This window comes from Cydia pomonella, chromosome 3 (genome assembly GCF_033807575.1).
Source record: "Cydia pomonella isolate Wapato2018A chromosome 3, ilCydPomo1, whole genome shotgun sequence".
NCBI classification, from domain to species: domain Eukaryota; kingdom Metazoa; phylum Arthropoda; class Insecta; order Lepidoptera; family Tortricidae; genus Cydia; species Cydia pomonella.
Genome location: NC_084705.1, coordinates 22002352 through 22017505, shown reverse-complemented (window position 1 = coordinate 22017505; position 15154 = coordinate 22002352). Strand labels below are relative to the sequence as shown.

At 38.5% G+C, this 15154-nt stretch overlaps 1 protein-coding gene across 3 annotated transcripts in view; it reads left to right on the top strand.

The window, feature by feature from the left end:
* The window catches only part of LOC133516305 (uncharacterized), a 102089-nt gene extending 90752 nt beyond the window's left edge, over nucleotides 1-11337 (top strand). For 2 of the 3 annotated variants that reach the window (XM_061849161.1, XM_061849160.1), the window contains exons 4-6: nucleotides 1209-1342; nucleotides 2894-3095; nucleotides 8156-11337. In XM_061849161.1, the coding sequence (XP_061705145.1) occupies nucleotides 1209-1342; nucleotides 2894-3095; nucleotides 8156-8373 (554 nt within the window). In that variant the 3' untranslated portion in view covers nucleotides 8374-11337. The remainder of the gene's footprint in view (nucleotides 1-1208; nucleotides 1343-2893; nucleotides 3096-8155) is intronic. The other variant, XR_009799200.1, reaches the window with a different exon arrangement.
* Nucleotides 11338-15154: the final 3817 nt, after the last annotated feature.

Sequence of the window (15154 nt, the reverse complement as noted above, 5' to 3'; positions counted from 1 at the left end):
TTTTCCACTTTTAATTTTATAACCTACCTCAACAATGCGCTGATGGCTTAGCGGTAAGAGCGTGCGACTTACAATCCGGAGGTCGCGGGTTCAAACCTGGGCTCGTACCAATGAGTTTTTCGGAACTTATGTACGAAATATCATTTGATATTTACCAGTCGCTTTTCGGTGAAGGAAAACATCGTGAGGAAACCGGACTAATCCCAACCAGGCCTAGTTTACCCTCTGGGTTGGAAGGTCAGATGGCAGTCGCTTTCGTAAAAACTAGTGCCTACGCCAAATCTTAGGATTACTTGTCAAGCGGACCCCAGGCTCCCATGAGCCGTGGCAATATGCCGGGACAACGCGAGGAAGAAGAGAACCTACCTCAACAATGCTTATGACCTAAACATTTATCGTCTTCGTACAAATAATTAGTTGTAAAGCCAAATGGGAACGACATTTTATGATTATTATCATACATAATATTATTTCTAAATATACTGATGTTTAGGTATCTCTTATAATGCTGAATACCAAAGATTCTTCTGATTTCATTAATTTTGCACTGGCATCGTTTGATTGATATTCGCACAATATATCATACCCTCTATAATTGCCAGTGCCAAACAATTATAAATACTAATAATATTTCAAATTATCGTCTTTACATTTTTATAGTTTCAAAGAAAAGAATAACTTTTTAAATTATTGAAGGTGGGTTGGTTACAGTTCTACAGCTTCATAACTTCCTACCACTGAACTATGAAGTCAGACACTAATGTTAACTTCTAAAAGTGAATGGGAACTCGAAGAGCTGACCGCAAAAGCAAATTAATATGATTGGTAACTGGCGAGGATTGCTGAACTGATTGCTTTTTGTTTAGTTTAATAAAATTGAGGAAGGTAGGTTAGGTCGCTACTTAGCGAGTTGTCTTATTTTTGCTATTGGCGGGTTTTGTAAGCCTTAGCTGTCTATCCGTCTGTCAGCGGGCTGTATCACACAAAAAAGATTTTTTTTTATTCTAAGAAAACGTGAGATATTACCGTAGGATTTCGCAACGACACTTTTATTTGCTACCGATATATACTTTCAGGTAATGTATTTAATTACTTTCAATAATAAGGAAATAAAATTTCCTCCGCCGTAGTGCAACACACTTTTGTTACCATAAGGATATGTTGCCACGTTCAATTGAAGCATTAAATGCAAACGCCGCTTATTTCAGTGACACCGGAGAGTCAGCCAGTGCTACAAGCAGAGAAGGAGAAGTACCAGCCGGGAGAGCTGATGCGTGCCAACTGCACGTCCGCGCCCGCCAAGCCGCCAGCCAACCTCACCATTTACATCAACGATGAACCGGTTCGTACCAAAACCCTATAATTGATTGTCTCTGCAACTCGCGCACGAAGTCCGAGGTACCTAACTGGTAGGTAAAACTAAGAATATCAAAATATTATGTTTTGGTGTTACTACCAAGAAAATTTGTTTATATGTATTATTATCCAAAACCATATTATAATTAGATAATTAAGTAATGGCCCGCGTCTTAGTCCACGTGGAACTCGTCAATGGTAGGTACTCGATATTTATATAAGTACCTAATGTAATTATTAGTATTACTTAAGTCTTAATTCATCAAATTAATTCCCTAATGGTATTATTGCTGAGGTTTCACTACTTTTACACGAATAAGAAATAGTAAATTTCGTTCTCTGAGATCTTTTTTATTTTACAAAAAACTAATACATTCTCCATGCTTATAAAGCTTACATTCGATACATATAGGAAATTCCTTATAACATAACCAAGAACGAACAATCTCCTTACAATTGATTTTACACATAACAGGCGGCTGAGGTTTTGTGTTCTAAGGTATGATTTTTATGTTTCAATTTCATTTTAATTTGTTGCATGAGACGTATTCTTGTGTTTTATTACCTACTTATTGCTTTATTTTTAAATAGCTAAACGGTTTAACTGCTGGACAAACGGTTTCCACTTTCCGGTATTAAGAGAAATCTGGCATTTTCAAAAAACATTCCCTCCCCCGATATTTTTCGATAGAGGCAAAAAAATGCGACAATCATTAGAATACTAGGTATTCAAGAAAAAATAACTATATAGTTTTTGAGGTCTCAGTAAGTACCTAATTGCCGAACAAATCTGTCATTAATAAAATGCTGTACCGTGCTATGAGGATACGCTGTTTTTCCCTGATTGTTTTTATTTATTTTTGGTTTCGTGTATTTTGTTTTGTATAAAGATTCATTGACTTTATTGTATTTGGTCCGTCATCCACTTGGCCTTTTTTATTCTTATTTTTTTGGGCCGCACCGATAAATTAATATATGTACAGTAATGCTTGTCTCTATGACGAATTCGTACTTCTTGCAACGATAATGGGTACGGGATGTTACATTTTCAGCGATGTATTTGTATTTTTCGGTGTAAGTTTATCAAATATGTTTATAATACTTCTGCACCAAACAATTTATACAGACTATCGTGCTTAAGTATCGTGTTCAAACGAAGGCCATTGATAAAGGACCTTAAAAGCTGCCGATTTAACTCCTATTTACATTCATCATATTCGGCATAGGATCTATTTACACATTGATTAGTGTTTAGGTCAAGTTCATATATTTATTTGCTACTTTCGTTTAGTAACGATTTGTCTAATGCATGATCTCGCACTAAACACTAATCAAGTTCAAGTGTTATCTGGCCATAAACATTCACATTTTTTGAAACAATCTAGTTGTCAAAGTTTATTCGGTTCGGCTAAAACACAAATCTACTCGGTAGCTGTAGCTCTCAACGTCCTCTATCATTGGCCTTCATCTGATCCATACTGAACGCGACACCGTGTATTATAGTTTTATTCTAATTTGACGTCCTATATCATTCCAGCTGCGTTCATCCGAGACCACCTTGCACCCATGGGACGGTGGGCTGTCCTGGGCCAGCGTGGGCGTGGAGCTGAAGGTCTCCTCGGAACTGTTCCAGGGCGGCCGCTTGCGTGTCACCTGCAATGCAACCGTGTATGACGTTTACAACGAGTCAGCCAAGCTGGACTTCTTCACTCCGGAGACTGACCCGCGTCCAGAAAGAAGTGAGTTTTGTTTGGTAGACCAGCCTGCGTAGCCAAAATGCCAATCTTTCTAATTTGTCACTGATGACACTTATGAGTTAAAATGTATTTTCAAATTCTAAGTACAGGTCAACGGATGATCTGGTTTTTTTAAGTAAGGTTGCCACTTAAAATGAAACAAAACTATATTTGATACCTTAGTTGGGTTTATATCTATTCAAAAAATAATGTATATTTTTTCAAAGACTTACCTTAAACATTACATTTTTAGTGCTTTGAAAGTGGGTCGTTGATCTTCTGAAATGTGAGCAAAAAATAATACGTTTCTGCTCTAGAGCACTGTACTTTCTAAGTACGTTTTCTTTCTGTTCTTACCAATAAGGAATTAAAATTAACTCCCAATTCCATAAATAACGATATTTTTAACCTAAATAGTTAATTATAAGTAGGTACCCTCAAGAAATACTATTAAAGTTAATACTGTATGTATTTTATTCTCCTCGTATTCGAAAAGTAGATTGTTTAACTCGGGTGAAAGCCACCATTTCAGTCTCAGACTATTGGCTAAAAGCAGCTAAAAGTTGACATCAAAATAATAGCCCTAGTTAAAACATTTCACAAGTTATAAGAGTCCAAACTAGGCCTTCTAATGTGCGTCGAACTAAGTTGCTTTATATTGATGTCAACTTTTAGCTGATATCCTGTTCTATCATTTAACAATAAAAAAGTACAGGTCAACGACCTCGTTTTTGAAAAAAAGATGTATGGGGGTGATTTGTCGATGAAATTCATCGTATTATACATGGTAAACGGCTCCACTATACGTGTAGAAACATATTGTATTTAAATTAACAAAAAAGTATTCGCACTTCATTTCGAAATAAAACAACATCTATGCGCCTTAAGATTATCTCCCAACATGATACTTTTAATTACAACACGTATTCGTTATGATACTCATGATATGATATACAACAGACTGCGTGTTCAGCTTTGTGTTGTGAAGTGATAACTGTGAACAAATCCGATAATCTCGCGTGAATGACCACCCGTTGGCAAGTTTGTGCCATCATGCATGAACCAGCTAGTTAAGCGAATTAGATCCCACTACGTTACATGCTTTGATAAGTCACCTTTCGTTTCACGAAGGGTACAATGGTAGAGTTAGCATGTTAAATCAACATAAATATTGGGATTATATAAATAATATATACATATTTCATAAATTATTTTAATCTGAATAAAAACATAATAGAGTCAGAAACTTTAAACCAAAGAAAGAACTTCAGTCAAAAGGAGATAGCGATTACATGTAAGAAGGACAGGCCAGATTTGAACATGCCTTAATTAGGTAAATCGACTGCAAATCATTCGTTTCATCGTGTTTTTTTTATTCATCGTGTAGATAATTGAGATTAATTTCGTGACTTTCGGACCGATTCGAAGAATGAGATACGATAACGATAAGTTCTGGTTTAGATAAGTTCTCATTTAGATATCGTTTGTATGTCGTACATGTCGTATAATTGAGAGAAGCAGCTCTGTTCGGGCAACCAATGTCACTTTGACGTTAGAAATATCGTAGATGATAGATCTTACTGGGATCACAGCGGAATCGAAATAAACGTCAATTTTGACGTGGAATTTAGTTATCGATCTTTTAAAGATCTTTCCAAGATCTTATACGTGTCTTAATCATTCTTCGTATCGTGCCGTTTGAGGTTATTTTCTAAACTGGCGTAAATACGATTTAGCTGGTTTCTTTAAAACCAGAGAGACTGTTACCGTATTTTATAAATAACTTGTTGATTTTCAGTAGGTATATAATACATAAAGATATATTTTTTTTAATTATTAATTAACTAGCGACCCGCCCCAGTTTCACACGGGTTACACAAAACTTTAACAAATTGTACACTTAAACCTTCCTCAAGAATCACTCTTCAGTTCAATCCGTTCAATAGTTTTAGGGTTAATCACGAACATACAGACAGACGCAGCGGGGAACTTTGTTTTATAAAGTATAATGGCTAGAAATGCCTTCTTTGTAGTTCAATAGAAGGGATTGCATCTTTCGTTTCTTGTAAAATAAGAAGTCCTCCAAGTTGGAAAATCTAAATAACTTAGCCGTCACATTTTATTTATGAATCTTCTTCTTCTTAGTCGTATTCTCTTGTCAGAGTAGTCGTGGTCATTGCGGTCGTTGTACGGCTTTTTAGGGTTCCGTAGCCAAATGGCAAAAAACGGAACCCTTATAGATTCGTCATGTCCGTCTGTCTGTCCGATTATGTCACAGCCACTTTTTTTCGCTGTTTCCCGCCATGATTCTCTATTTATTGCCTGCCGCGCGCACAGATTCAGAGGTGACCCGGTGAGAGCCTTCACTTGGTCGGTCCATCGCATTGAGGGCCGCAATCTGGGTCTTGTGCCATCCACTCTGCCCTGAACAACCAGCCTCTCCATCGCGTCGTCTTCCCTGCGCGTAACGTGACCCTAGTAGCTAAGGATGCGAGAGTGAACGATTGCCGAAAGTCTTTGTGTAACTTTGAGCTCCTGGAGAATTGATATATTAGTGCGACGCTGAGTCCACGATATCCGCAGCATCCTTCTCCAGCACCACATTTCTAAAGCATCAATACGTTTCCGTTCACTCTCTCTTACTGTCCACGTTTCAGCAACACTGGGAAAACGAGAGATCTTACTAGACGAGACTTCGTTGCCTTTGTGATGTTGCGGTCTCTCCAGATCTTAGAGAGCTTCTCCATTGCAGACCTTGTAATGGCGATGCGTCGCTTGATTTCATCTTCGGAGCCTCCGCTTCAATCATCAATTTTTATACCAATCGCCCCCACACCAGGCCGCGTAGGTAACGTGCAAATCTCTTACACTCCGTACCGATCTAAACGCAACTGTCACTGTCGCACTAATTTGAAAGATTGATAGAGGGTCACAAAGAGTTTTGTTGTCGAAGTGATAGCGATTGTCACCTTGGCTAGGCAGGCTGATCCTTGCCCGGCAAGCTTGTCGGCAGCGTCGTTACCCTGAGACCCACTGTGTCCCTGATCCATTGAAGACGTTAGTCGTTTGTGGCACTCGTGTATGACTATGTGGCTAATGGCTTTACCATTAGGACTGTCGGCAAGTATGTGAGATGGAGGATCCTACTACTTTCCTTGCAGTGATGGTAGCCGCTGCATTGATAATGCCCATGCATTCAGCTTGGAATATGAGCGCCTAGTAGAGTGGTGATAGACATATTTAAGACTTCCGAGAAAGTTCCAGAGTCCGACCCCCGATGTCTGATTTGGACCCATCATTAAAGATTCTTAGCTCATGTAATTGTATGTCGTACCTTTTATCGAAGATATCTTGTTTGTGAATCCGATACATGCCTGCCCTGAACAGAAAATTCTTCGTATACCTTTTCCAGGCATGTTGTGTGCCATGCTTGTAGGTTGAATATGTTGACGGTTCACAACCTTACTGCTGTGAGAAGCAGTGGAAGGGTTAACATGACCTCCATAGCTGCAGTTAGTGTCCACACCAGGCAGACAGTGCACCGTGGTGGCCACGCATGTGAGCCTTTGGTCTCTATAGCTTGTCTGGTATGTTGTTCTTGGCCAACAAACCAGGACTCTGTAGGAGAATACGGGCGGATTATCGTGTTGAGAGTTGAGAGAGCCAAAGGATGATTTTAGAGTCTGCATTGCCAGAAGACAACTCCCACTTTTACCTGTGACAATATGAGAGACGCAGAATCGAAACCATCTAAAGGTTTAGCTTTAAGGTGAACATCGGATGGCAACTGCACTAACTGCAGCTACATATAAGGCCCTTCTCTCACGAGACTATTCAAGTGCTACGCGACCGAGATGGAAACCATGATCGCCTATTGGTATGCTACTCGTTTCCGCACACGGTGCTACGCAAATAAGACTATTTTTTATAACCTAACCTTAACCTAAAAAAATAATTGCACAGCAAAAAAAAAGCAATTTGCCAGCAAAACAGCATTCACGTGTGCGAATACATTATTCTTCTGTGCAATGTCTGATTTTTTGATGTCCAATTAATAATATCCCAAAAAAATATTATAACATGCGTTACTGGTTATCACTATTGGCAAGAATTATATAGTATTGTATATATGTAGGTATATAATTATGTAAGTAGTGTGTATATGTATATGTATTGTCTTACTGTTGTAGACTTAAATTTTAAGGGTATTTTAGTTTGCTATTTAGTTTTTTTGCACCTCCTAATTAGTTAATTTAAGTTCCAGTTCTCCACTACCTAAAGGTTGTCTGGAAGAGATCGCTCTGTAGCGATAAGGCCGCCTGTTGTTTACCTCTATCTTCATGTTTTTTATGTGTTTCCATGTACATTATTTTCAGAGGTTGTGCAATAAAGAGGATTTGTATTGTATTGTATAACTCACCTGCCAAATTGTTCTTTTCCAATCCCAATTCATCTGTTAAATCTTTTCTCACATATTTTGGCAGGTTATATAATTATATAAATAATTATATAACCTGCTATAACTTATGGTTAAATTGTCCACCTCTTGAACAAAATTTAAAAATTTTAAAAGTTTGTTCCGTCGCAATTTTGGAATGAAACGCGTATACCTACGGCTCGAGTAGAGTGCGAACAGCATGACAGTATCGTGCGACGTGCGACTGATATCAAATGCGTCGTCGACGCGTCTCGTCGTGTGCAAAACGAAGTGAAGATGTATGGCGGCTACAAGTGCTTTCGTGATTTCGGGGTTGGCCCCATAGGAAAAGTTGTTCAGTATGACCTACATATTCACCTCTCAACGTATGGTCAAACATAACACTTTCACCCTTTAGGACGCATATTATCAGGTGACAAGTTCATAGCCATAATTAACCATATTTCTACTATAATAAGGTTGATTTTTGTCTAATGATTTTTTTAGTAATTAGTGAGTTTTGCTTGTCGCCTGACGATATTTTTAATTTACTTAAGGTTACCAAACGAATCTCATAGTTTTAAATCAGCTTAGGTTGTCGTTTAGTACGCAATTATTCAAAACAGTTTCATATTTTATGTTTCAGTCACACTTGGCAGCAACGCCACTAGATGCCTCACCAGCTGGCTTCTGATCTTCTTCATGCTTTTCCTGCCCATTGTGATGGCTCAAGACTACGGCATGTTCAACCAAGACGTCTTCAATGAAGCCTATGACAACAATTTCGAAGAAAATTACGATGATAACTTGTACTTAATAGGATCGACTCCTAAAAAGCCGCTTTTGTCACTTATGGGGCATTAAACTAGGTCAGCGCACATACTCGTACGATAAGATTCATACTTGTCTTACATATAGGTAAATATTGAAGTCACTGCATCAATCGTCTTTAAAATAATTGTAATTTTGCAGGATAATGTATATTTTGTTGCTGCTGTTATCTAGTACATTTATTCATTTTCAAAATTAAAACACCATTTAGCATAAGTATGGCTGAACTGCAAAAAAAAAAGTTAATTAATTCCATTGTAATACGAAAATAAACTATGTAAATTGTATTGTATTGAACTTAATTCAACTCGTACACTGTCCTGTTATCTTTTTTGTCTCTATTGTTGACTTTATTATTTTAACATAGTGTGTGTGATACGACGCATTGCTTTTAATAGTAGGGGAGCCTAAGGGAGGTTTTGGGATTAATACAAGGGGTGAATTGTTGCATATTTATACAGGATCGCACCTATGACAGCCCATCAGTTACCTTGACAAACTTGAGCGCGATCGATAAGTCCATGAGGTGGCTGTCAAACTTGCTATTGGTACAAAAATAAGACGATCAAAATTCCTCTCAAGGCGCGGTATCAAATGTCCCGTCTAACTCCGAATAGAAACACTGGTTCCCAACTTCCTATTGATGTCTCCGTAGCCTTCTCATACCTCGATTTCTTGAGGATTGAGACTGGTTTGTAGATACTCCTTCACATTCCGGCATGACCTTATAGAATCTGTTTCATCAATGGGAAGGCGACTCCGCATGAAGTCCTTTTTTATGAGGACGCTGTGTCGAGATAGCACTCTTGCTTATTACTAAAGTTAACGTAACGCCGCGGCCGCGGTCTGTGCAGTTATGCTATTTCCTGTTAATCAGCACTTTTTTTAGGGCTTTGTCGAAAACGTGTTCGGCATGATCTTAGCTAGTAAAAAACTTCCGAGAAAGTTCCAGAGTCCGACCCCCGATGTCTGATTTGGACCCATCATTAAAGATTCTTAGCTCATGTAATTGTATGTTGTACCTTTTATCGAAAATATCTTGTTTGTGAATCCGATCCATGCCTGCCCTGAACAAAAAATTCTTCATATACCTTTCCCAGGCATGTTGTGTGCCATGTGTGTTTTTGATGTGTGCTATTAATCAGCACTTTTTTTAGGGCTTTGTCGAAAACGTGTTCGGCATGATCTTAGCTGGTAAAAGGGTAACGTAAGCATTCGTCTGGACCCAATGGTGAGCCAGTACTAGCATCTTCTAGCCAGTTTATATACCGTATCGGTACCTAGAGAATCACTGTCGTCCACTATAAATTTTTTGTTTGTGGAACTGTCGGAATGAATTGTCGCCTGCGGTATTTCTGGACCGATACCACCTTCCAACCTTCAATATAAGAGCTTACTCCCGTCTTAAAGGCCGGTAACGCACTTACAACCCCTCTGGTGTGGCGGGTGTCCCTGGGAAATGGTAATCACTTACCATCAGGCGATTCGTCTGTTCATTTGCCTCGTACCTATGTCATGAAAAAATATTACTTTAATTTTTTTTATCCCATATCATCCCATGCTACATACATAAATGGTTATATCACAAAAGCATAGCTTAGCACTGTCAGAGAAAGTATTATATCTTAAGATATTAACTTTGATCTAGCTCACAGTCTAGCAAATATGCACACCTCTAGTGTAATAAATTATAAAATAAAAAAAGAAACCAGGTGATAGTTAAATTTTCATGTTAAATAATTTGCAAAATAATACAGTTTTATTGCAGTAAAGATAGATAACAGGGTAATTTCGCCGAAAGAAAAAATAGATACAATTGTAAAAGCAAGCAAGTTCAAAAAATTTATAACAGTCACCCTTTTTCAATAACTGAGTCCCATATTTTGTTAAAACTTACTCCGTGCAAAGATTTATTCATCGCGCTCTGATCAAATTTTTGCGCGGGTGAAGTAATTACTGATAATTGGATTTATCCTAACAGTGTATTATTATGTTTTATTAAATTGTCATTACTTGTTTTGTTGAAAAATCGCCGCCCGGGATTATTTATCTGAAGCCAGACACTTGGGTCCTAAACAGACAGGGAGTTGCGCATTGGGGACACTTGAGGGGGTGGACCATTAGGTTACTTTGTTGGTGCAGCACTGGTGAACGCGGGTTGGTGGATCGCTCGAGACTAATGTGTTGCTTAGCGAAATTATTTAACTACGAGCATGACAAGTTGGGTAGTGTTAAGTACTGGACATATGCAAGGGAGGAGAAGGAGACGCGCGGGCGGCGGACAGAGCGCGACGTCTTCGCGACAGGCCGCGAGCGCCGCGCGGCACACACTCGGCTTCACATACTCCACCGGCAACGGACGAATACTGTATTAGTTCTTTATAATTGCTTGACCGGGATTTATTTGTAATTAAGGCGGAATAAACCAGCCTATTTTTATACAGTCCGCATTATTATTTTTACGTCCAGTAGGACCCTAACAGGTAGTTTATACAAAAGTGTCCAAATATAAAGTAGGTATTGTTGTATCCCCGATACATTAGCAGCTTTTTAAAGAAGTATTTTATTGATTAAATCGGTTATTTATATCTTCTCTTTTGATCCTTTTTTTCTTTCTACTTCTTAAAGCGGGCTTGGGTAATGGTTGTTCATCACTAGGTACACAAAATAGGTCACGTTCTACCTACGTAAAACTAGGTACAAAACTTAAACAAATCATGACCTACATTCTGCGTAAAAATAGGCACATAACTTCAACAAATCTTGACTTAATCAAATGTTTTATCTTCGAGTAAAACTTGTGTACATAGTTAACAGAATAAAACATACTAAAGTACATAGTCTTAAGTAAATTAAATGTAAGAAAAGTAAATGGAATACTACCTATTTAGCGTTTGAAATTATGAATTAGTTAGGAAATATTGATTTTCTTCAAAGATTTTTCTATGTAATAAAATATTGTATATAAACAAACAAGGAAATAAAATTTCAAATATCTTTCTAGTTGTTTTATTCAAATAATTAATTTAGTTTTTATAGGGCGCCAACGTCATACCTATTTAATTCGTTTTAAGCGTAAACTTACCGAAACGACAGAAGTTCACTTACGTGAGATACAGTTGGGTACACCTATCTTAAAATGCATAGGCAGGTAGCATCGCTCCATCTATGTTTCTAAGCTTGTTAGGTACACCAATGTAAAAATGCATAGGCAGGTAGTATCGCTCCATCAATGTTTCTACGCTTGTTAGGTACACCTATCTTAAAATGCATAGGCAGGTAGTATCGCTCCATCAATGTTTTTTACGCTTACATCTAAAGGATGACTCACGGTAGACCGGGCCGAGGCCGGGCCGGAGCTTCCGGCGTTTCGTTTTCTATGGAAAGCACCACGTGATCACCGATTAGCCATCATAGAAAATGACGTGTCGAACGCCTCGGCCCGGGCCCGGCCCGGTCTAGCCTGAGTCATCCTTAAGTGTGCATATTACTGGAGCGTTGTATTTGCTATCTGGATCAAACTAGTATGGTATTATTAGAATTTGGATCAGGATCTTCCGTAACAATTAACATTCAGATTTAAAATACTTATGGAGGTGCGTTCATTTAAACATGGTTTTCCTCGGCCATTGAAAAGCTGTATGGGAATCACAGTGTGAAAAAGTAATCTTTGACCAGAATGTATCGAAATCGGCTCGATTGTTAATGTTAAGCGACAAATAACAAAACTTGTCTGTCTGCTACCGAAGAGTGCCCCCCTTCTTCTGGAAGTTCGCTAGTTGACAACGCTGGTGCGCCTTTGGTGCACCTCTTCTACTTTACGTGCTTACAGCTGGTGCACCTTCTCGTGCGCCTTGTTCTACACGTGCGCACAGCTGGTGCGCCGCCTTGTAGTGCGTTCAGCTGGTGCGCCTTGTTCTACTTCTACACGTGAGCGCAGCTGGTGCGCCTTTCTACTGCACGTGCACACAGTGGGCGCGTCTCTACTCTACGTGCGCCATCTCCTGAGCGCGCCCCACCTCCAAGCGTGCGAGCCTGGGCTCGCTTCTCGAGTGCCCCTGCTGAAGACTGTTTCTGTCGGATGACGGAGCGCTCTGCGCCCTCCTTTCCTTATCGAGTTCAGACTTGACCTTTGTTATTAGCCTCATTTAACTTAGCATTACTGTAACTGAAGTGTTATATTGACCAGTGTCCTGGTGGAAAATAAAGTAACCTACCCCTGACTTCATTGTTTTCACTAAGCTTCCTCACATCCTACTTACTCTCCACACTCGGTTACCTGCTCTTCCAAGACTTTTGGAAGAGTACTTAACGCGACAACCTTTTTTAACGCTAGACCAGCCCGTGCCCGGGCCGAGGCGTCCAACACGTTATTTTATATGATGGCTGATCTGTGGTCACGTGGTGCTTTCCATAGAAAACGAAGCGCCGGAAGTTCAGGCCTGGTCCCGGTCTGGTCTAGCGTGAATCACCCTTAAAACGGGTTTTTTATGGAAACATTTGTACCCGTCATTAGTCTGTCAACTTCACTATAATAAAAAAAAACTAACAGAAAAACAAACGTATATCACAGCCATATTAGATGCAAACAAAATGAAAAGTTTTCTGCAAACCGCTAACACAATAAGAGCTCTAAAGATAACCGCCCTCGTTTTGAACAAACGGTGCAAACTAATTGTGCCCTTGCCCGCATAAATGAGCAGAAAATTATAAGCGAGGTGCAATTAGAACGGTAGAAAAATCAAATTAAAACCCCTCTAATGAACAAACAGTCTGAGCGAGTGTAGGAAGAAATGCAGAGAGTATATAGGTCGTATACAGAGTGATATGTTGGTTCAACTACACGTTTAGGTGCTGATTTATTAAACAACAAATATATTTAAAATGTCGTACTAAATCAAGGTTTACAACAAGTTAATAACAAAATACCAAGCATTTTGAGGAATACGTCTGTTAGCTGAATACCGTGGCTCTCTGCTTTAGAGTACTCTGCGCTCTCTGGCTATGCCACGCTTCCGCCCGTTTAGCTATGCCTAGATTCCACATTCTAGGTCAATTATTTGTGAGATTCAGTTACTTATACTTATTTCTTATTTGTATAGTAACGATAAAACCTACATTGAAATATCGAATTGTAAATTTGATACAGATCTTAAGCCTATCCGAAAAGTGCATCTTCAGTAGCCATATCATTGTTACTTTCACGACCGAAAGTGACTTCCAGTTATTGCGATTATAATATTCGTTGAAATTATTTACTCCAAATGTATTTAATGAATAAATATTTTATGGACTTAGAGCAGTCAGCACCATACCTAGTTAATTATACACAATCGTTCTGCGCGATATAGACCATTTTTAACCCACATAAAAGGATAAATCCGCAATAGGGGAAACAATAAAATGAAAAGCAATGTTATTTACTTGATTTCTTAAACTTATCGCCTTCAACAAAAGCAATCAATACGACTACGGAGCCATAAAATCCAATGTTAGTAGTGAATCAGTTTCGAAGCCAAGTATTTTAAACAAAAACGACTAAACAAAGCACTTACAAAGCTACAAAGCTCGGAGGAACCACTAAAAAGTTTGCATTCACCTATAGATAAAAATACTGACTTGCCAGGACTTTGATTGAGAAGTCCCGCGATAGAGGGATTCCCGAGAATCAAGACGGGAGGAAATACCTTTCAGTCGGTTGAGTGCGTTTTCCTTTGTTTTGTTATTATGGTAGAGTACCTTGGATTTCACATTGACAATGATTTGAATACTTTGTATCCCTTGTTTTATTTCGTATCGTAAGATATTGACTAAATTTTATATGATATAAATAAATAAATTAAATAAATATTATAGGACATTCTTAAACAAATTGACTAAGCCCCACAGTAAGCTCAAGAATCTTGTGTTGCGGGTTCTCAGAAAACGATATATATAATATACAAATACTAAAATACAAAGGAAGCACCCATTACTCAGAAATAAATATCTGTGTTCAATCACACAAATAAATGCCCTTACCGGGATTCGAACCCAGGACCATCGGTTTCCTAGGCAGGGCCGACTAGGCCAGACCGATTGTCAAACATAAGTATATATGCCTGATTTTTCTACTTTTTGAGTAAATCAATTGATTACCTAATGCTTAGGTCGTACCTACAATGATGATATAATATTTTTAATTTATTTGGTACTTGGCTATATAATTATTGTAAATACTATTTTAATTGTGCAGATGTATCAACTTTAATAATTATGTTTATATTTGTATTTACTGACTGGAGTTTTGATAATATTGTTTGCCGTGCCTGGGACAGGGCTTGAAGTATGGACAAACATCGATCGCATGATAAGCAATATGAAGAATCGCGATATTGAAGACGTCACCAAAACGATCCGTTGCGATTGTTAATTAGTCGTACCTTACAGACTTATCTAGTTCTACGTTATTGAGTTTGGGTCTCACGTTTTTAATCCTGACTGGGTATATAGGTACCCGCAGCACTTGTAGGTAACAAACTGTAAAAGAGGTTTCTATTTCACATAAGTGTAAATAATTATGAAATAGACAGCAAAGGATACGCTATGGTATAGGAAAGTGCGAGATATACAATGCATTTTTAATTTTGACGAAAAATGTAAATCCTTGTTCATCATGTTGGCAAATCCGCTGCTGGTTCTATTTACCTAGCCGAGCGCTGCGGTGCGAGGAGCCTGCACTCTCCCGCCTACGTGCGAATTATCTAGCTACTGTATTCATATCTACATCTATTTATATTGTCATTTAACAGTAGCAAACTTTGGGTTTAATGTA